The 21,959-nt window shown below is 38.5% G+C and overlaps 2 protein-coding genes across 3 annotated transcripts; one reads left to right on the top strand and one right to left on the bottom strand.

Moving 5' to 3' along the window:
• Positions 1-803: 803 nt before the first annotated feature.
• LOC136678038 (CD44 antigen-like) lies at positions 804-9,685 on the top strand. Of its 2 annotated transcripts, none has more exons than XM_066655811.1 (8): positions 804-942; positions 2,578-2,743; positions 3,394-3,533; positions 5,245-5,328; positions 5,887-6,582; positions 6,769-6,846; positions 6,944-7,022; positions 7,481-9,685. In XM_066655811.1, the coding sequence occupies exons 1-8, from the start codon at positions 876-878 to the stop codon at positions 7,677-7,679; spliced, it is 1,509 nt and encodes a 502-aa protein (XP_066511908.1). In that variant the 5' UTR covers positions 804-875; the 3' UTR covers positions 7,680-9,685. The 2 variants fall into 2 exon arrangements, with proteins under 2 accessions (XP_066511908.1, XP_066511907.1); XM_066655810.1 differs by having other exon boundaries at positions 812-942; positions 2,575-2,743.
• A 2,225-nt stretch (positions 9,686-11,910) lies between these two features.
• On the bottom strand, positions 11,911-21,323 carry LOC136678037 (excitatory amino acid transporter 2-like). Its single transcript, XM_066655809.1, has 10 exons — positions 21,194-21,323; positions 16,876-17,028; positions 16,250-16,500; positions 16,012-16,147; positions 15,073-15,199; positions 14,370-14,603; positions 14,077-14,271; positions 13,754-13,888; positions 12,924-13,143; positions 11,911-11,982 (listed from the first exon to the last, which is right to left on the bottom strand). Exons 1-10 carry the CDS (start codon positions 21,321-21,323, stop codon positions 11,911-11,913), a joined length of 1,653 nt encoding a protein of 550 aa, XP_066511906.1.
• Between the last annotated feature and the right edge of the window lie 636 nt (positions 21,324-21,959).

Below are 21,959 nucleotides of genomic sequence, written 5' to 3'. Positions count from 1 at the left end.
GGATAAGCAGTTACAGATAAGGAATGAATGATTGATTTTAATCATTCCTCCAAACTGTATGCATAGCTGATTACTTTGCTTTAGCTCATTCATCAATGGTCAGCTGTTGACTGCTGCTACACTGATATGGTATTGCCATGGTACTGTGTGTGTGTGTGTGTGTGTGGTGCTGGTATGAGTGAACTAGGCAGAGATTCAGATTAGTGAAACTAATCTTCAGTGAAAGTCTGGTAGATAGATAACATAAACATTAACAGAGGAATTCCAGTCTACTAGCTGGAACTACAAGATGAGTTTACTATACAGTTTACACACACACACACACACACACACACACACACACACACACATATATATATAAATATACACACACACACACACACAAACAAACAAACATACACTTTGACATGACCACAGCAATCCAGTGTGGTTTGAAACGTGAGTGTGAGCAAATCAAATCTTAAAAATCTACGTTCGTGTGGTAAATCTCACACAATCCTCCAGCAGAAGTGTGCTTCACCACTGTAATTAAGTGAGTTTAGAGCAGATGGCTTTTAAGCCATGTCATATTTCTTCAGACAAGCCTCAGTGACGTCCGTGGAGATAAAGTTGATCCGTATGATGTGTGTTAAGTGTCTGGCTGGGGGCCGTGAGCTAGGCTAATGACCGGTGAGAGAGGAAAAGTGTGACACAATAGGTTGGGTGTGTTTGCGCTAGCACCACCCATCTCTCACCTCAGAGTGTGTCATCAGTCATGACTCAAGTTTATAAAGGAGCAGAGGCATGCTTCTACCGTCCTCAAACTCCAAATCACAGCTCATTGATCACACACCTGCTCCAATCTCACACATCTTCAACTAAACCTCTCTGTAAATATGCAGACACTTCTGCTTCTACTGGTCGTCTCTGGATTACTGGTGCTTCACACAACCAAGGGTCAAGGTGAGTGGTGAGATATGTAACTCTTTTGCTAAGACAGAAGTTATAGAGCTTCAATAAATCTATGTTCAACCTCAAAATACAGTCACTGATTTCTTTTCATTGCCTGGATGACCTTGTATTTCTTGCTGTGTGATTCTTGATGTTTATATGATTATATATATATAGGATGTACTAGAAATGGGTTCAGAATGGGTTCAGGCTTCTCTGCCGACATCATACTGGCCTCATTTGCACAACAAACAGTTTAAAATACAGAAGTTTCTAATTTGTGCCCAGTTTTACCTTTAAAATCAACAGCAACACCATAACCATTTGTTAATATATGGTTGCACTGACGGCCAAAGTTCCTTCTCCTCCTCTTGGGGTTAAATTATTACTCAGTATTTCCATGATGAGTTTTTATATGAACCATATCAGTGGTCATTAGTGGTCACAGCAAACACTGCATTGGTTATTGACATCTGCTTTGTGAGGAGCATGTTTAACACACAATAAACTTAGCTTAATGTAAGTGCAGTTAATCAAATGTAAGACCTTATTATTACCACTTTATGTCTGTGTTCAGAATCCTTCAAGACTATAGGTATACATATTTATAAAGCGCTATTCCTGCGAGTGCTGTTCTAGGGGTATAAACAGGTTTGAGTCTGTTTTCATGAAAGGTTTCTGTAGGTATCGTGTATCCTTGTGACCTGCAGTAAAATGTTACAGTCTTTTTAGAAGAATTACTTAATCCCTTATTCATTTCCACAACACTTAGTGTATATATATATATATATATATATATATATATATATATAGAGAGAGAGAGAGAGAGAGAGAGAGAGAGAGAGAGAGAGAGAATGAAAATGGGATCAACAAGTCTTAACTGACATGACAGCAGACAGGAGAAGTCCAGGTTGTTCTGCTATAAAGCTCTCTCTGGTTTAAGACGCATGGAATGCAGTAATCTCTCATATTATGACTTGCAATTTGGAGCACAGCACTTAAATGGATTGAGCCTGGTGCAACCCTCCTCATATTTCAGCTCGGCTCCAGTGAAGCTAGTCTACTGACTAAGCATCAAAAACCCAGGGCTTCCTGCTGGACATACACAGAAGCCTTTTGTGTGAATGCAAGATACTCTGGAGAATACAAATAATGCAGGTGTTCATGACACACAAGGAAGGGAGAGGCTTAAGCAGGTAGAAGGTGCCCTAAAGTTACACATCAGCTCTGCAATCTCCACTCCTTTTTGAAGCAGCAAAGGGATAGGGGAACTTTATAAACAGCCCATATCTTTGAAAAGCATGCTTTCTTGGTTTTTGAAATGAAGGTGTTTGATGTTTACATGGTTCAATCCGTATATGGGAGCAGAGCTGCAAAAACAGGCCATTTTACTTAACCACACTTAACTTTGTGATGTCACAGCAACCAATACATTTGCCTATATTCAACATACCTCAGCCAGCAGCACTTTAGACCAATTATTTCACATATAAACCCACAGAGATATCGATAATATGAACTGCGTAGTACATCAAAGAGTGCTATATTAAAAATGGGACAAATCCATGTTATTAATCCTTTAATGTACTTTAAATTTAAGAGTATTTTAAGAAGATGCCATGTTTATACTGGTTTCTCTCTCAGTAGAACAGAAAATGAGATGCAGCTACGCTGGAGTCATCCATCTGGAGGGAGACAGCCGTTACACACTGAACTTCCACCAGGCTGAGCAGCTCTGCCAGAGTTTAGACTACAGTTTGGCGACAGAGGAGCAGATAAACAAGGCCTTTAACGCAGGCCTAAAAACATGCAGGTTAGCACTTTAATACATTTGTACTCAAAATTACTACTGGTCTTACGTCGGAAAACTTTGCTGTCTGTGTATATCATCGCTTTCAGAAAGACAGAAGAAAGCCTTATATCTCTTTGTGGTTTCTCATTTATTATTATATTATATATATCTATAGTTTCCTCCCGGGTGCTCTGGTTTCCTCCCACAGTCCAAAAACACACGTTGGTAGGTGGATTGGTGACTCAAAAGTGTTCGTAGGTGTGAATGTGTGAGTGAATGTGTGAGTGTGTGAGTGTGTGTTGCCCTGTGAAGGACTGGCGCCCCCTCCAGGGTGTATCCCCGCCTTGCGCCCAATGATTCCAGGTAGGCTCTGGACCCACTGTGACCCTGAATTGGATAAGCGCTTACAGATAATGGATGGATATATCTATAGTAATATAGATATATAGGACTATGCACATATAAAGCTTGTATAAAGAAAATGGTCTCCCACCTCCTATATGATCTGTACATGATCATAATATCTTGGAATTCATGGAGCTCATGCAATCGAATTTTAAACTTAAATGTTGCCCTGTAAAGTTTCCATTTGAGGTTTAAAACAAGAACAATGATATTAAAGAACACTGCATCACCAAACCGAACAATGCTAACACATCACCTTTGTTTAGATATGGTTGGATTGAAGGCCAGATCATTTCCTTCCTCCCACACATTGTTGATCCAAACTGCACCTTCAACTCGACTGAAGTCATTTCTCAAGCTGAGGCAGCGCATAACCTCTTTGACGTCTACTGCTTTACACAATCAGGTAAAATGTCAATGTAAAATTACCACACACTTAAAGGCACCAAAAAAGCCTTCTTTGGAGCATTCCTCACCTGTTGACACATGGTTCTTCATGAGATGGATATCAATGATTACATTTTTTATTTAAAAGACCCATAACCATGAATTAGAGCAGTCAGTCTGAACACAGATTGTTTACATACAAAGAATTTGGAAAGTCTTCAGAGCATTTCAGGTTTTTTTCACATTTAGTTGTGGCCTTGTGCTAAAATATGAAGAAATCAAGTCTTTTCCATCATTCTGAACACAATACCCCATAATGACAGTGTGAAAAACTAAAATATTGAACTGACATAAGTATTCCGACCCTTTACTCAGTACTAAGTTAAAGCACCAATGGCAGCAGTTACAGCCTCCAGTTTTGCTGGGTATAGTGCCAAAACGTTTGCACACCTGGACTTGGGTTTTTCCACAATTATTCTTTGCAGATCCTTACAGCTCGGTCAGGTTGGATGGAGACAGCCATATCAGGTCTCTCCAGAGTTTTTATTTTGACTGGGTTCAAGTCAGGGCTCTGGCTGGGCCACTCCAGGACATTCACAGAATTGACTCTCCTGCCACTCCTGTGTTGTCTTGGCTGTGTGTTTAAGATCATTGTCTTTTTGGAAGGTGAACCTTTGGCCCAGTCTGCACACTCTGGATGAAGTTTTCAATAAGAATATCTCTGTACTTCGCTCCGTTCAGCTTTTTCTGAAACCTGAGAAGTCTTCTTGTCCCAGCCACTGAAAAACACCTCCACAGCATGTTACTTCCACCACCATACTTCACTGTAGAGATGGTATTGGGCAGGTGAGGTGCAGAGCCTGGTTCCTCTAGACATAGCACTTGGAATCGAAGCCAGAAAAGTTCAGTCTTGGTTTCCTCAGACCAGAGAATCTTGTTTTTTCACAGTCTCAAACCCCTTCCACACATGCATGGTAACCCAGGTATGTTACGGAGGGTACCCAGACGAGTTGTATGTGTGAACACAAATGCCTGCAACATTTGTTCCGGACATTACGCAGACTTTATCCAGCTAGCCCCGTACAGAGACGCTGGGATGTGTAAACACAACTGCGATTGATCAGAAATATTTCCTGCACACACTGAACTAAGAAGGTTCTTTGGAGCTCAGTCAGAGTGACACTTGGGCTCTTGGTCACTTCTCTTACCAAGGCATCTCTCCCTGATTACTTAGTTTCATGGGGAAGTCAGTCCTTGGAAGATACCTAGTTGTTGCAAACTTTCTTCGTTTAAGAAATATCAAGGTCAATTTACAGAACAGCCAAGATATTTTGCAGCCTCCTCCAGATTTGTGCCTCACAGTTCTACAGGCTGTTGCTTCCTCCTCATGGCTTGGTGCTTTGATATACATTGCTATTACAACTGTGAGTCTTTCCAAATCATGTCCAACCAATTGAATTTGCCATAGACGGACTCCAGAGCCAAATTTCAAGTGGCATAGTAAAGGGTCTGAATACTTATGTCCATGTAAAATGTTAGTTTTCCTGGTTTTTCTCTTTTCACATTGTCATTATTGGGTACTATTTATTTATTAATTTCGCACAAAGCCTCGGTATGTCAAAATTATGCCAAAACAAAGAACAACTTTGGGACATTTATTATAGAAAAAAAAAAAATAAATTCATGCAATTAATGGATGAGAGTACTAGCCTTGTGTTCTGTTCCCACAGAATCATTGGGATTGAATTGTGAAAACGCCCTTACTTCCGCTCCAGCATCTATGAGCAGTCCTACACAATCACATCTAACCACAAGTGAGTAGACCTTCTCAACTTTCTCCGTGTGTTGCACACCAGACTTGAATAGAGATTATGATCATGCCCGCTGAAAAAAAAATAGTAAACATGGAATATAATGAAACTTACCACACAGAAATTCCCAAACCACACCTGCCAAACCCTGTAGTAAATGATTAGTCATTCTTAACCACTATCTTGGAAAGTGCTATTCCTTGGCACACCCTACATGTAAATGAACGCCTGCAGATCAGTGCATGTTTTAGCATGTTTGCTTTTATAATGTTTCTCATGAATTATCTTGGCTCTGAGAAGTCTTTCCATTTAATTTCCCAAGAGGATGTGGGGTTAGGAGGTGGTAAATTGGCCTGAAACCATTAACAATTGAAAGAATTGTACTTAATACTAATAATGAATCAAGTAAACATGGAAATAGCCTAACGAAACAAAAGTAGTGCAAAAAAAGAGTAACATATATATGTTAGTATGTTGTTTGGGGTCAAGTCAGTGTCATGGAACATCTAAACAGTTCCCCATTCAGTTCTTAACATTTTACTGTGTATTATTCTGTTGTAGTTGCAAATCCTGACCAAGAGGAAGATGTTCTTGAGGAAGTAATAGCAGATGGTTTCATAGTGAATATAAAAGGAACAACATCTGCAGTAAAAAACATCAAAACATCAGGCAATAATGACAAAACAAACACTTCTCCTAAGAGTAAAGATTCAGAAGGAACTCAGACCACTGTCACCCCTCAGGAGGGCGGTATGACAACAGTAAATGAACCCAAGAGCCCTGACATGACAACTCGAGACCCTGAGTTTGCTAGAGAACCTCCTACATCACTTCCAGACAATGAGAATACTGAGAATTCATCTTCTGTTCTCCCTCACCAAGAAACCACAATGTTCCTCAGAGAGAATACTGACGGCTACAGTACACAGACGTCCTACCCTGAACTTGGGGGAACAGAGATAAATCTTACCACTGAAGAAACCATCAGTGAGAATGTAGAAGGTTCAGGAATGCTTCCAGATACATTCCATAAAAAGGAATACAAGGATTTCCGCCTCCTGACAAGCGCCAGCACTCAGGTGAGCAGCCTGAGCTCAACAACCCTTTGGTCCAGGCCCCAACTGGGAGAGGAAGGGTCTGGAATAGAGTCTGAAACAGATGTCACCTCAGAGGTTCCCACTTCAACCGGGTCTACCATTGAAACAATAGTAGAACTTGATGTACCCAATGTTTCAGGACCAGAGACCAAGGCTGAAGGTATTTTATCACTCTATCACCACGCCGTGTCACAAACAAGCTCTACTGTTTCAATGTGTGTGTCTGTGTGTGCAACCTTTTCTGCTCCCATGTACATAGTACATAGTGTTGATTTAACACTGGTGAATTTACTGTGAAAAATGCTAGAAAGGCTACACATGAAGAGATTAATCATTTTCTCTCCAGGACCCAAGGGGCGTTCTTTCCCAAAACAAATAGAAGTATATCCCACAAGTTCTCCTCAAGCAGCAGAGGGCACACCTGGTCAGTGAACTCTCCAGCACTGTTCTCCATTCTCACACTGTGTTTATATGCTGTAAACACTTTGTTTAACCCCCACTGCATTGTGTCCCGTCTGCAGGCTGGCTGATTATTTTTGCATTCTGCATGACTCTTGGCGCCATTCTGTGTGTATTAGCTGGGATCGCTACCAAGGACATGTAGGTGTTTTAAGCCATAAAATTGATACACACCACCCTATATTTGAGTTGCTTAAGCTTAAGTCTTTTCATTTCTTCAGCATGTATATATTATTCCATTAATAATAGCATATGTAAAGGTGGCATAGCTCATGTTTATCTGGAATCTTTTGTAAGTTCCTTTGCATTTACATACAAGCAAATACCTATTGTTTACTCATTTCCTTATTTGCGCATATGAAGACTATTTATGTTTTGATTGGCCTTCTGTTAAAAACATTAGTAACAATACTTGTACAGTGTAGTAGTAAGTATATCTCTTTCGTTTACTGTCAGTTAGCACATCACAACTTACTATGGCTAACTGTTGAGGTTTGGGTAAGGGTTACATGCCGTTACAAGTAGTCCATAAAATCATGGGCCTAAATGTAAAGTAACTGGATTACCATTAATTGGAATTTATTTTGCTTTTATTTAAGGTGGTATAAGCCAAGTAAGAAGAGCCTCAACATCACACCAAAGGTGGACGTGGAGGAATACAACAAATCAACAACTCTTACACTGTCAGAGAAAGAGCAGGAGTTGGTGACACTGATGAAGGGTACAGATGTACTGAAGAGCGATAAAGACTTCACCTCAATATCTCTAGACCCTTCTGAAAAGGAATATCTAATGTAGCGCAGCTAAGACATCTATGTTGGGTCTTAAGCTATGGCAGAAGGTCCATAAAAACCAAAGTCAAAGAGGTTTAACTGAACCTTTCTCTGTGTATCGTGTGCAGGATTCTGAATACAGGATATAAAGTGTTAACAACATCGTTTTTAAGAACACAGTTTAATTCAGAAACCTCAGAGAGCAACTGTTAAGTTTTTAAAATGAGTAATGCAAGTCTCTTCTGATGGGATAATGAGCTAAATTTAATATGTGATGCTGAAGCGGACTCAAGTCTTGACTCTACACAAGGGGTTTCTCCTCAGTGGGCAATGTGCTCACGTTTGTTTGTCTGAGAAATATATTTGTATTGTTTCCGGACCCTGGCCAAGCGATCAGGGTGAATTTAGTGGGGCGCTGTCTCAACAGCCAATCACTACGCCCCACTAAACTCACCACAAAGTGATTGTTTTGCCACTATGTTATTTTCAGATTCCCCACTCATGGCTATGTTGGGTTGCCAGGTTTGTCTACACCCAGCTGTTCGTAACTTTGCTGTGTTTATGATAATGCTGCTGGCCCAAAGAGTATTTCATCCCTGACAATTTGGTCCCAAGTCACATGCACTCATCTAGGAGATACCTTCTCTGATCAATTTAGAGAGAAACATTTCACACACTCCTTTCCTTCTCCTGCTTTGTCTGAACTTTTCAGAGAATGTTTATTTTATTACTGTAATATACTTAATCCGTTACTACATTATTATACAAACAGTTGTAAATATGTATCTGTAAGTACTGTGTACTGTGTGATATATCGCTGTCTTTCAGATGATCAAGTGTTTAGCCCAAACAGAACGATTAAATGCTATTTTTATTTGACCTAAATAATTTATTAGTTTTTAACATGTGTCTTTTGTTTTGGAAATTTAGTATATGCTTGAATTATGAAACAAATCTGTTCATTCCTATTAATCCAACCATATTTAATTCATTTTACTCTCTCTCTCTCTCTCTCTCTCTCTCTCTCTCTCTCACACACACACACACACACACACACACACACAATTGTTTGACACTTTACAATCACTACTTTCTTAATGTTTATTTATTTTTGTATTTGTTTTTATTCCCATTATTTATTCGTTAATCTAAAGAGCTGTGATGTTGTGGGCTGCTATATTTTAATCCTTTATTCATGCATCTGGTTCCTTATAACTTTAAACATTGCTAAAATACTTTTAAATATTGGTGTTAACGTATTGCAAAACATTCTGCTTCTCAGATTCCAGATAAACACAAACTTCTTATTTAAAATAAAGGAACAAGGAAATATAGAGACAATGCATTGCCTTTATTTACAATTTATGATAAACATCCTTAGAAAAATAGAGGAAAAAGACAAATTCAAAAAAATGAATATTGTTATACAAGTATTATCTTTGACTTCACAATAAAACGTGGGTCGCACAAAAGGAGACTCTGATGGTCAGAATAAAAACAACATACACACATTCACAAAAATCTGAATAAAATTCTTTAACAGACAGAAAAATCTGTTCTTGTGTCAGGCGCAGCCCAGGAATACACACATTTACACAGAAACCTACATCTCCCTGAACGTTAGCTCTTTCTGTACTGAACTGTAGTGATGCGGATGGATTTGTACTGTTCTGTAATTCATAAATAAATTCATTTGACTTTTTCCTCTAATGCTTTTAAGTCTAAAAAAATGTTTGACAATTCACAAGAAATAAAACATAATCATCCACCTTCATAGAAAGAAAGAAGTGAAAAATATTATTATATTTAAATGTAGTCTTCATTTTTCTTCCACGTTCACCTGAATTACCTGCCTTAATGTGAACAAAATAACTGGATGCATAGAGAATACATGTGCACAGCTACACAGGAAAACCTGCAACAATCTAAACCCAATCAAATCTATTCAAACAGCTTTTTAATACATGAGTTGCATTTTATAAAACCATAAGCAAAGATGATAACATATTACTGAAAGGACACATGCATACGGTCATGGGATAAACCTACATAAACCTTTAATGACAACAGGCACAGCCTACTGCTAGGGGGCTTTATACCCTTCAAACCAAAGATGGGGTTTGAGCATTTTGATTTTTGTTTTCAAATCAGCCGCACTTACTGGGTTATCTATTGATTACAGGATCCGTTTAATTAAACATTACAACACGTTCAAATTAAAGTAGCTGAATACGTTATACAGGGCAGGGGTGCACAACTCCAGTCCTGGAGGGCCGGTATCCAGCAAAGTCTGGTGATTCCTCTGCTAAAACACAAGCCTTAAACCTGTCAATTTACAGATGAGTTGAATCAGGTGTGTGTGAGCAAAGGAATCACCAAACTTCACTGGATACTGCCCCTCCAGGACTGGAGTTGGGCACTCCTGATATAGGGGATATTTAGGGGTCTGCACACAACATTGTCATGAAACTTTCTGAGGTCAAATGCCATAACTGAAAAGTTTCGTCTCGGAAAGTGACACCTGTGGGAATAAGCCCTCGTAAATTTTTTTGTTTTTTTTCAAGTAGGTTTTAGTTCCTTGTCCTTAAAGGTATATGTAGGTGTGGTGTAACCGTATATAAGCTGCCTTACAGCAAACTGTCGCCAAACAAAGCTGACTACCAAGTTACAAAAACAGACCATAATATCCCCTAGCTCAAAGAAACCTACATCAATCTTAAGAATTATATATACACAAAGTGCTAGGAGGCACTTTAATAGGAAAAGTAAGATTATGGTGCAAAAGAGGAGGAGTAGTAGTATCTTTGTATGTTTTCTGGGTTGGATGTGGAAGACTGCGTCACATTCTGGGAGATTTATGCTTTTTTTTTTTAATACCTCTGCAGCGCTAGAGGATGTGAGCATTGTATGAAACACCATTATGGCGTATTTTACCCAGAAACAAAACAGAAGAGTCATAGTTTCTTTCTAGCGCCGCCAGAGGATTGTCTGAATATTCAGTAGTGAGGGGAGAGAGAGAGAATTCTCTACTTTTCTGCACAATTTGCATCGATATTTCAAGGCAAGTTGTTGTTTAGCATACATATAATGAACAAACAATTGAACAAAGCACACATCATACACACATGGACTGTAGACATAAGTTATAAGAAAAATAAACATGCAGGACGACTCTTTCCTTCAGTCCCTTTAAGCCCACTATGCACACTGAGTCATCACAGAGTAGTAAATCATGTTGTTTTATTCTTGTTTTGGGGCCTTTGGCTAAGAAGATGTCCTCATGTGGATGACAACACTTATCTCAATGTCAGCCTTCATCTTTAATCGCTTACCTGGCATTTGCGTTGGCCAGCAGCTATAAATACACATTGCAGTTGAAGGCAAGACACCACACCTTTTCAGAACCTATAAGCATGCTGGGAAATTCTTAAGGTAAGAGGCCGATCTTGAGTGCTGCCTCCTAGGGTTAATCCACCTAAGACAAGCCAGTCAATAGGGAGCTCCTGCAAACAAGCTGTACTTTCCTAAAAACCTGCCAGTAGAGGTGGGGTTTGGTGAGCTCAACTATGTGCTGCTGGTGGTAGGTTTTTCAGCCTCAAAGGACCAAGCTGACATCTTTGCACGGAACCCTCAGCAATAGAATATATGTAATAATCACATTTTGAGGATTTAGTGGTTTTTTTTTTTTTGAGCTTCCGTTACTTTCAGGAAACTCGTTTTCGGATTCTCACAGAAAGCTTTAGGGATACATTTCTCTTCATTTTTGAGAACCTTCAGTGGTATCTAATGGTGGATTGGCTGATGCCTTTGCTATGTTTAGAGGCCACTGTCATAATTACCTATTTTAAATACATAAAGAAAGAAAGAAATTACCTGCAAGGCCACCTGACTAGAACACACTGCTGTGCTGCTACACGTACCTGTAATTTACAGTAATACAGAGCTCTTTTATCGAGCTGGAACTGGAAGTATGTTTGTGTGCCATTGCTCCAAGGTGGCTCTCGCCCACAGGTAAGGCTCGGTATGTAGCCCAAACATTAGCCTGTCCTTTAACCGACTAAATCCCTGAGAGTATTGAGGGTTTCAGGATGATTGTGACTGCCACAAAACTGTCCATTCTTGTGCATGAGAAAAGTTCTTTGACATCTTTTATACGTATTGTATGTGTAAAAAGTTTACATTTGTTTGTTTGTTTTCAGCAGGATGAATAAGCTTGCGGAACTCGGGATAAGGCGGAGCAGGATCTGTGTGTTGTGTTAATCTTGTATCCAAGGTTCCTCCTCAACAAGAGAGAACTCCGCAGGGGAACCATTTGGGGCCAAGGATACCTGAAAGCAATTATCAGGGACATCTAACTGTTGGGCCAAGGCACATTCAAAATGCATTTACCGGTGCTGGTAACACTACACCGTCTACAACTTGGAGCAGAGAAACCATTTCCAGTGTTTAACTGTCTCAACTGTCTAATATTCATGCATTAAAATCTACAGAATGCATGGAATCTAGTTCTAAGCAGAACTTTAAATATTACTGTTCTTTATTCTTGTATGGAATCTCTGCCCAAAGCAGGAGATCTAAAGTTGCTGAGGAAAACTGCCATGCTCACTATTGTACAGTGGACTGAGCATTGGCCTAAATTCTTCAGGGACAATTGTCACTGATATCTGCTCAACTGCAATGGAATAAAGCATAAAAGAAAAACAGTACAAAAGAAAAGACTTATTGCCAAAAACAAAAGTCAGTCTCAACCTCTTTGCCAAGAATTCCACAAAAGGACACAGCATGAGCTGAAATAGCAGCCTTTTCCCTCAGAATTCGACAGAAAAATGTCAAAAACAAGATTTCAAGAAATTTATATTTACTGCTTTGTACAACCTAAGCCATTACAGTGCCTATCATATCTCAGTCTGTGCTGAAAAGGTCAAAACCAGCTTGGCCTTTCAGTCTAAATATAGACAATGCAGCAACCAAGTCCATGCATTTTAGACTTCTAGGGACTTCTGATTCTGTCCCCCAAGTGGTTGAAGTCTAAACTGTCAAACAAAGGTTTTAAAACTGCTATTTCACCCTGTACACAAACACATAAATAAATAAGATGTTTATTTTTCCATCTTAATTCAGTCTCCAAATTATACCTCTGGGCAATCATTGCAGAAATAACTAAAATACAATGACAGTAAGAAAACAAAATAATACATGTGCTGTCAGGTGATAAAAAACAAAAACCACTCTACATACAGGTTTCTATATCTGTGAGAGTGATAGGTACCTTGCAGTCATCTATCAGGACTTGTGGACAGGAGTTGCGTGATGCATATACGCCATGGTTAGTGTTATTCTCATAGAACGACTGTGACTTGGTCATCTCAAAGTCATCTGTCCTCATCTGCTGGGCATCAAACATGTCTAGCTCATCTTTGGAGAGGTGGTACACAATGCCTGCCCCATATGAGTCTCCAATTACGTTCACAGATGTTCGAAAACGATCTCTGTTGGATTGAGAGATAGAGAAAAAATACACGTGCCACATCTCTTGAGGCTGTAATGTTTATTTAGTTCACTAAGATTTTGTCATTGTTGGGACAAAACATCATACGTCCATTTTAACTTTGATATCTTGAGATATTTTGATATTTCCAGCAGCCATTTTTGTTGCCTCCAAATTCGATAATGAATGGACAAATAAAAATGCTCTAAAATAGCTTACATACCATTTAAGAAGACCCCAAGTTTTGTTCCAACAATTACAGTTTACATATTGGCTCAGGCCTTCAGTTGGATCAGATGTTTATTAAATGGCCAGGTTTATCATTACCATTTTTATGTTGATTATGGACTACAGCAGGGGTGCACAAATCCAGTCCTGGAGGGCTGGTATCCAGCAACGTTTGGTGATTGCTCTGCTAAAACTCACCCCTTAAACCTGGCAATTAACAGATGAGTTGACTCAGGTGTGTGTGAGCAGAGGTATATCCAAAATTTGCTGGATACTGGACCTCCAGGACTAGAGTTGGGCACCCCTGGACTACAGCATTAAGGCATAATAGCATACACAATTGAAGAGCTCTATATAAATGTCTCAGGTTTAGATTTACTCACAATAGCCAGTCAACTGCCACCAGTAAACTGATGTCTTGTGTTGGCAGTCCCACAGCCGTCAAGATCAGAAGCATGGTGACCAGACCAGCACTGGGAATACTGGCTGCTCCTACACTAGCTAGAGTGGCTGTCAGGCTATGTAGGAAATACACAATTAATTACATCTCATTTGGTACATTGGTAGAGTATAGTTTGTACAGACTTGCAATAGGGCTAGCACAAGTGTTTCTGGGTAGAGGGTAAGGTATATATCCTTCTGATGTTAGTTCAATATAGTAATAAATTGTATGGGTTAAATTCCACTGCTGTTAATATTTACCTACCTTACTGTAACAATCTGACCAGGGTCAAGCTGTACTCCATTCATCTGTGCAATAAAGATGGCTGCCACCGCTTCATAAAGGGCTGTACCATCCATGTTGATTGTTGCACCAACAGGAAGCACAAAACGGGTTACCCTCTTATCAATGCCCAGGTTCTCCTCCAGGCAACGGAAAGTAACAGGAAGTGTGCCAGCACTAAGACACAGGAAGTATAATGTTACAACAAATTCTTTCATCTCTGTTTTAATGCAGTTATATAAGTGATTAATCACAATTAGAAGAAAACCGTGTACCTGGAGGCTGTCCCAAGTGCCGTTACCCAAGCCTGAAACATTCCCATAAAAAATGTGAAAGGGTTTTTCCGGACGATGATGAAATATATCAGTGGGAGGAAGATTCCACCATGGATGATGAGGCCAACAATGACGGTTACCATGTACATCCCCAGTTGCCGTGCCACCATCTCCAGGTCATTAATGGAAATAATCTTTCCACAGATCAGACATGCAATGCCAACTGGGGAAAACCTAAGACAGGAAAGATGCATTAATTTGTCTGCATTTTGGCGATCCAGCCAGGAGGGTGAATATCCCATCTGAGATCACGAACAACTAGGCGTGAGGGCACCCATCTTAGATTAGACCGATTAAACATTGACCATATCTGTGGAGTGGCTCAGACAGAAATATGATAAGGTTTGCAATGAAGACATTTGTAATTATTAATTTGTTAATTAATATGTTAATTTGTTTATTATTGAGAAAAATACTTGAACAAACGGATTTAAATTGAATTCGATATTTATATGCACTTATATGCATGTATTACTTCAATATTATGTGGTGAAATCTGCTTATTTATTACGTTCATAGCCAATAACAGTATAGATAGAATTTACTTGGTTTATATGAAGTATTAGAACATAACTGTACTTTCTGATTAATCTGATTAATAAATTACTAGTTAACTTTAAAGTTAAAGTGTTTATATGCTGACCACATGATCATCCCGACAAGCCTCATGACGATTTCGTTGAGAACATTGAAGAAGTCCATCATCAGTCTGGCCCTCTCGCCCATCTTTCCCATACAGATTCCAAATGCCACAAAGAAACCAATGAGACCTGGCAAAAGAATAAAGGATTTCACTTATACCATATGAGACAAACACATGAAGAAATATTTATCAGGATTACACCATGAACCAAATTTTTAACACAATAATTGGGAAACTGATCTGGTTTCCTGTGACCCTCTAAACATATACTTTTCATAATTTCAAAGAGAAGTCATGATGTCAGGAAAGAACAATGTAACAGAAATAAAAAACACTCTGTTATAATCAAGAATATATCAACAGAGTTCCCTCCTAATGTTGGTTTTATCACAAGGAGATGTCACAAATTTGACTCTAGTGCTGCCTGAGGCCAAGAGTTTAAAAAAAGCTCAAGACACAGGGGCGGCATGGTGGCACAGCAGGTAGTTTCACAGTCACACAGCTCCAGGGAACTGGAGGTTGTGGGTTCAAGTCCTGCTCCGGGTGACTGTCTGTGAGGAGTGTGGTGTGTTCTCACTGTGTCAGCGTGGGTTTACTCCGGGTGCTCCGGTTTCTTCCCACGGTCCAAAAACATGTTGGTAGGTGGATTGGCGACTCAAAAGTGTCCGTAGGTGTAAATGTGTGGGTGTTTGTCACACTGCAAAGGACTGGTGCCTACTCCAGGGTGTGTTCCTACCTTGCGCCCAGTGATTCTGGGTAGGCTTTGAACCCACCACGACCCTGAACTGGATAAGCAGTTTCAGACAATGAATGAATGAAAACTGGACACTGTCATTATGTAAGTTTGGAAGCAGTGGCTGGTGTTTGAGAATTCCAGTTAACAGGTGAATTAAACTGAAGAGAAATTTGGGTAATAATTTAAAAACAACATGTAGGCACCTAACACGTTCATGCCACTCTTGAACTGGAGAGATTTCTTGATGACATATTTAGCTGCACCCTTGGTGGAATTTCGTCCAAATCGATTTGGATGAGGAGGTGGAGCCACTTCTACTTTATTTGTCACTGTCTGAATCTGTAGAGAGAAAGCAAATAATGCAATTATGACCTAAAGTGCCATTAGATATAAAGCATTAATTTCTGATTCATCAAAGCTTCATATATGGTTTATTCTTACCTGCTGGAAGCAAGCCTGAACAAGATTCTCTGGAAACAGATTTCTAATTAGATCAAAGAAGGCATCTAGGCTGGAAACTTCATCATTCTTCTTTCCTTCTCCTAAGTTTGCTTTCAGCTTTGGGTTTCCAGGATGGATCGCCAGCACCAGGAGCACTCCCAGGACAGCAGCAATTATGGTTGTGGTCATGTAATATACCATGGCCCTGGTGCCAAGACGACCACTTGATTTGGCATCCAACCCAGCAAGCCCTGTACCAAAAACATAATAAATATTAATAAGAGGTGTCTTATCACAATGAGAATTATAATGAGAATTTCTTTACATTATGAAACGTTATTGTACTAAAAGTCAGTGGTCTGGATGTTTCAGATATAAGAAAAAAGGTGTCCCCATGTTAGAAGCCATCTCAGTGGAGCAAAACCTGGTTCATTCGTGGATTACATAGTTAACAGATTCTTTCTCTCATGCAAAACATGTAATATTATCACTAATAACATATAACTCATGGATATTGTTTTCTACTTTTAATGTTAAACTGTGAAGTAAAATCTGCCAAAAGAAGCAGTAATGTTTATGTCATTCTTTTAAAATTGCTACACTTTACATATTTCTGGTCCAGGTACCTGTGATTAAACTCGAGATGATCAGAGGTAAAATCAGCATTTTCAGCATTCTCATGAGAATATCCCCAGGAAAGGCGATGATCATGATGACATCGGCAGGGAGCGGAGAAGCATATCGCAGAAGAATTCCAGCTACTGAGCCTGCAATCACACCTAGACAAATCAAAGCACAAGACAAAATCAAACTTCTGTGTAACTATGGAGCTAAATTAGGGTCAAAAGTTTTGTTTATTTAAAAAAAAAAACACCTGAAACTTTTAAAAATACAACAATGTATTCAAAATTAAAAAAAGCGTATGATGTTTTGTTTCTGTTGCTATGTGTGGAATGGGAAATTTAATTAAGGAGTTGTGGAAAAGGAGCTAATTTAAACATTGTTAACATTTCTTATCCGCCGACTGGAGCCAGCAGATCACATATCCCCACCTTAACTGGTACTGCAGCTGCTTTCTGTGTTTTAACACTAAGAGAAGCGCATGTAAATACCACTGTGTAAACATATAGAATATAAAGGAAAACACAGCAACAGAACAGGTTTAATTTAAAGCACGATTTAATGTGGAACGGAAAATCAGACTAAAAAGCTGGGGAATAAGGAGCTTATTCAGATTCGTTACCGACTCGCTGCAGCTTGTCCTGATGGAGTGGACGCCATCGCCAGTTTGGAAACTAAACTGTGGGTGTGGAACTATACACTCTGACAGAGTTTATCGATCTTTTACTGCAGTTGGTGCTGAATGTTGTCTAAAAAAGTTTACTATACAGGACTTTGTCATTAATGTCAATGTTTTAATCTGAATGTTGTGTATAACGTAAGTGCTCAATGCTATTTCTCATAGTCAACAGTGAGAAAGGTCCTCCACCTTCATTGCTTTGCTGTCAGTAAGTATACCACACCCCTCTCCACTGATGCCCCGCCTCCCACGTTAAAACAGGGTCAGAAGAAAACTGAAAGAAGAGAACTGAAAAACTAGGATCCGAAAGTGGAAAAGAAATGATCTGAAAGTGAAATTAAGTAAATTAAATTAAAATAAGACTTCAAATATCAAAATATATAGGAAAGTGAAAAATGAAAATAAATTATTTGTTTTAAAAAATCCATAATTGAATCAAAATTCTATTTAAACTGAAAAAAAAAATCCTACGCTTATTTTAATTTTGAATACATTGTTGTATTTTTCAAAGTTCAATCTCAAGATTTGAACTTTCAGTTTCAGGGTTTTATTTTTTTTCAAATAAACAAAACATTTGACTCTAATTTAGCTCCATATGTAAATTTATACTAATAACTCCAATAGCATTGTGCAAATGTTCTATATATATTTATTTGGTGACTCAGACCTTTCCCTTAATTGCAGTATCCAGTCTTTTTAGGAGACATTTTCAGCTTTTCAAAACATGCAACAAGGTCTTCCACACCACCAAACTTCTGTCTTAAATGCTGGATGTATGCTCTGCTTCTCAGAAAGTAACTTCTGTGTATTAAATGATGTTTAGGTTTGGACTCTGGGGTGACCAGTCCTTTGTTCTGAGAATACCAGCAGATTTTTTTGATTTGCAAGTGCTCTTGTCAGTCTTCTTTACTCAAGAATGGATTTAATGGCTAAATAATATTAAAATTTTCTGTTTTGGAAATCCTCAACCCCTAATAAAATATTTTATTTGAAATCAAACTATAAGCACTATATTTGTCATTAGTAATGTGATGGCTTTCAGTATCTATAAAATATTAGCATTCTAGATGTTGAATTTTCTTTCAACAGCTGTCCTAACTGTCCAGTACATTTACTCCCTTCCTACTCAAAAAGCAGAGGGGAATGTGGCCATGGTTTTTTTGCTTGTACACATAATCCAATTAGAGTAGCAAAAGTTGATGGTCACCATTTAGTGGCATTAATAGATGTATTTAGGACCATTATTAGCAGGCAGTTCTGTATTCTACACCTACTGGAAATTGACTTGTGTCACACCACACAGATATAGAAATAACACATCTGCATTCTTAACTATAACAATATTTGTAATGTTTTTGTATGTAAACTTCACACGTCTTGTAGTAATAGTCATATTTAACACATGTAACACAAGGGCCAAAATCCTGAAATACTAATAAACATTCAATAGGTAAGAAATTAGTATAATTGTATGTATTTGACATTCTCAGTTTCTTGAGCATGTTTTTAAATGTATGGTCAAAACTGAAGATGTAGGCTCAGTGTATTCAATGCAAGGTTTAATATTGCATTGGAATTTGAGGAGAACAAACTCTCTCTAAATCACTAACTAGTTTATAAAATTATGAAAGTTAATCAGTGATGCTCATCTAGAACTGCTGTAGCATTAACTATGCTATGATCCCATTTATTGGTTGACAGGATAGCAAATATTCTAGATAACCTATAGAACACAAGTGTTTTAACTTTTTGTTCATGTGGAATATTATAATAGTTTTGAAACCGAGGCCTACAGAAAGTCTTCTGGAAAATTTCTAAGTGTTAGAAAAACAAACATCTTTTATTCAGTCTAGTATACACTCTAGTTTCTATAATTTTACTATGATTAAATATTTAGTGGATATATATGGTTCACATGTACTGTAATATGCTCCTGCTATAAATGTTACAATTTGCTATTGTAAAAAGAAATATATAAATAAATACTCCTTCTTTATTAGAAGGCTTAATTTATTCTGACCTTTCTAATGATAGGGTGACCAGACATCCTCTTTTAGCCGGACATGTCCTCTTTTTTATGGGCGGAATTTCACAAATGTCCGGGATTTTGTTTTTCTAGAGCTTACATAGAATTTCGAGAAGTTTCGTTCACAAACTAGTCCCGCCCTCCCCTACTCCGATTGGTTCGCTTGAGTGAGAAGGGGGCGTGGTGAAGTAGCCTAAAATCTTCGGATTGGACGGTCTGACTGTAGAGCTACCGTTATTGGTCGATAACCTTCTCTGTAAACATTTAATTGGTCAGTCTGCACGTCAGCAGTCCCCCCTCCCCCTGATACATGTCCTCTTTTACACCATCTCAGATCTGGTCACCCTACCTAATGAGAAAGAAAGATGAGACAGGCCCAGCTTTGGGCTGGTGAGTGCACTAATGTTTGATAATGTTGCTCTCTGACATACAGTGCCCTCATCTAGTACCTTGTGTTTGAATCAAAATGCAAGAAATTAGCTTATTTTATCAGTAAGGCTGAAAACAAAAATTGAGAACCAAGAAACTTTCAATCAAGTGCTTAGCATCTGTCATCTGTACAAAGCACAACAAACATTTGCATAAAAGTAAAAGGAATGTTTCCTCATTTCCCACTGGAACACAGGATACAACAATACAGAAAAAAGTCATAAAGACACCCTTTACCTTTCTGCACACACACACACTTTTCATAATTACACAACGTAAGATTAATTTCACAAAATATACATTTGCATGCCTCTTTGAATGTAGGAGTATATTAGTGTTTATAACTGCTGCAGTTCCTGGTTATAACCCACTGAATGTCTTTGTAAACACTGATAAGTGTTGCTATGTTGATAAGCAGCAAGCATTCATGTTTCAACAGCACTTTCTGTTATGAAATATAAGACTCTAGACCCACACAGAAAAAAAATATGGGGAGCAGAACATTCTTTTGCATGTATTAGAACACAAACAACCTTCAGCAACCATTTCACCAACAGTAAATATTTGATTCAATGCCATTTATATAAACATTATCATATTAAATGGGACATATGAATTAAAAAACAATTTCTGGATTTAACCCACAGATTTTAAAATAAGTCCGCAGTCACTTTTGTGTCCTTCCAAAGTAAAAACAAAAACACAACAAAAAACATCTGCTAAAACTCCAATTCTAAAGTCAGTAGGTGAGTCATTAGAATTAGAGATTCTCCATTTACAGGACCAGACCCACCTTAATGCTCAAATTAGTCATTTTGTAAAGGGTGTACTGCTTGTATGTCACATAAGACTGCCATCCACTGCTTAAGCAGCAAACCATGCCAATTAAGTGCCTAGAAAACGCCTCTACAAAAAACTAATGCACAAACTTGCACTGAGCTAATGGTTAGTCCACTGTCACATTAAAAATGAATTGGTATTTAATTCTAATGCATCAATTTTTAAAAGTCCTAAATTCCAAAGTTCCAAAAATTGGATAAATATCACTCAGACAGATCCCGAACTCATCCTTGGTTTTTCATCAATATGAGAGACTAATGCTTGCAAAGATAATATACAACAAGATTTCTTTACACCTTCTCCGAAGGCTCTGAAGGTTCCTATCTGTTATCCCCTCAGTAATACTTACCAAGAACTGTAAGTGTTAGAAGCAAGTTCTTCATGAATGTGTTGCAAATGCCTCCACATGCTGGCTCTGGTGGAGGAACCGGGGGCTCAAGGTCATTCTCATGCATTCGGACCTCCACCTGTTTCTGCATGTTGTTAGCACTGGCCAGAAAAAGGGAGAAACAAATTAAGGATCATTCATTTTTGTTGTTGTTTAAATAAGCATGGTCTATTTTGCAGAAAATCTGCATTTAACATACATAGAACAAAATCTGTGCTTGTTTCAAGTATGACTCGGTCATAGTTCAGGACTTACATCCCCATACAATTGAGTGAGCAGTGAAATGCTCTGTTCAGAAAATTATTGAATCAGAATTGTTTAGAGTGGTGTTTACAGTGTTACTAATGCCACTAAAAGCATCACAGAAAGTATTACTTAAAAATTGTTGTCTGACAAGGGCGCCATGCTGGAATCCGGCAGTCCAAAGACACACTTTGGTAGGTGGATTGGCTACAAGTGTCCATAGGTGTGAATGTGTGAGTGTGTGTCATCCTACGATGGACTGGCACCCCCTCCAGTGTGTGCTCTCACTTTGCGCCCAGTGATTATGGGTAGGCTCTGGACACACAATGAATGAATGTAGACATTTTTTACAAGAGTTCTGAAAGAGAGTTTAAAGGTCTTGATTCGTGTTTGGGGAAAAAATGATCTAAAAACACATTGACATGGCGTATAAAATTCCCTTTATTGGCATTATAGATACTGTATCTCCTTGTTCCTGTCAAAA

Source organism: Hoplias malabaricus, chromosome Y (assembly GCF_029633855.1).
Source record: "Hoplias malabaricus isolate fHopMal1 chromosome Y, fHopMal1.hap1, whole genome shotgun sequence".
NCBI lineage: Eukaryota > Metazoa > Chordata > Actinopteri > Characiformes > Erythrinidae > Hoplias > Hoplias malabaricus.
Note: the sequence above shows the minus strand (reverse complement) of the source record. Positions and strands in the feature narration are given on the sequence as shown.

Bases quoted from the DNA above. Each gene is read 5' to 3' on its own strand.
- LOC136678038 (XM_066655810.1), top strand. From the start codon at position 876: ATGCAGACACTTCTGCTTCTACTGGTCGTCTCTGGATTACTGGTGCTT. The intron at 943-2,574 runs GTGAGTGGTGAG...TTTCTCTCTCAG, and splicing joins TCACACAACCAAGGGTCAAG to TAGAACAGAAAATGAGATGC. The intron at 3,534-5,244 runs GTAAAATGTCAA...CTGTTCCCACAG, and splicing joins CTACTGCTTTACACAATCAG to AATCATTGGGATTGAATTGT.
- LOC136678037 (XM_066655809.1), bottom strand. From the start codon at position 21,323: ATGCAGAAACAGGTGGAGGTCCGAATGCATGAGAATGACCTTGAGCCC. The intron at 13,889-14,076 runs GTAGGTAAATAT...TTTCCTACATAG, and splicing joins GGTCAGATTGTTACAGTAAG to CCTGACAGCCACTCTAGCTA. The intron at 13,144-13,753 runs GTGAGTAAATCT...TCAATCCAACAG, and splicing joins GTGGCAGTTGACTGGCTATT to AGATCGTTTTCGAACATCTG.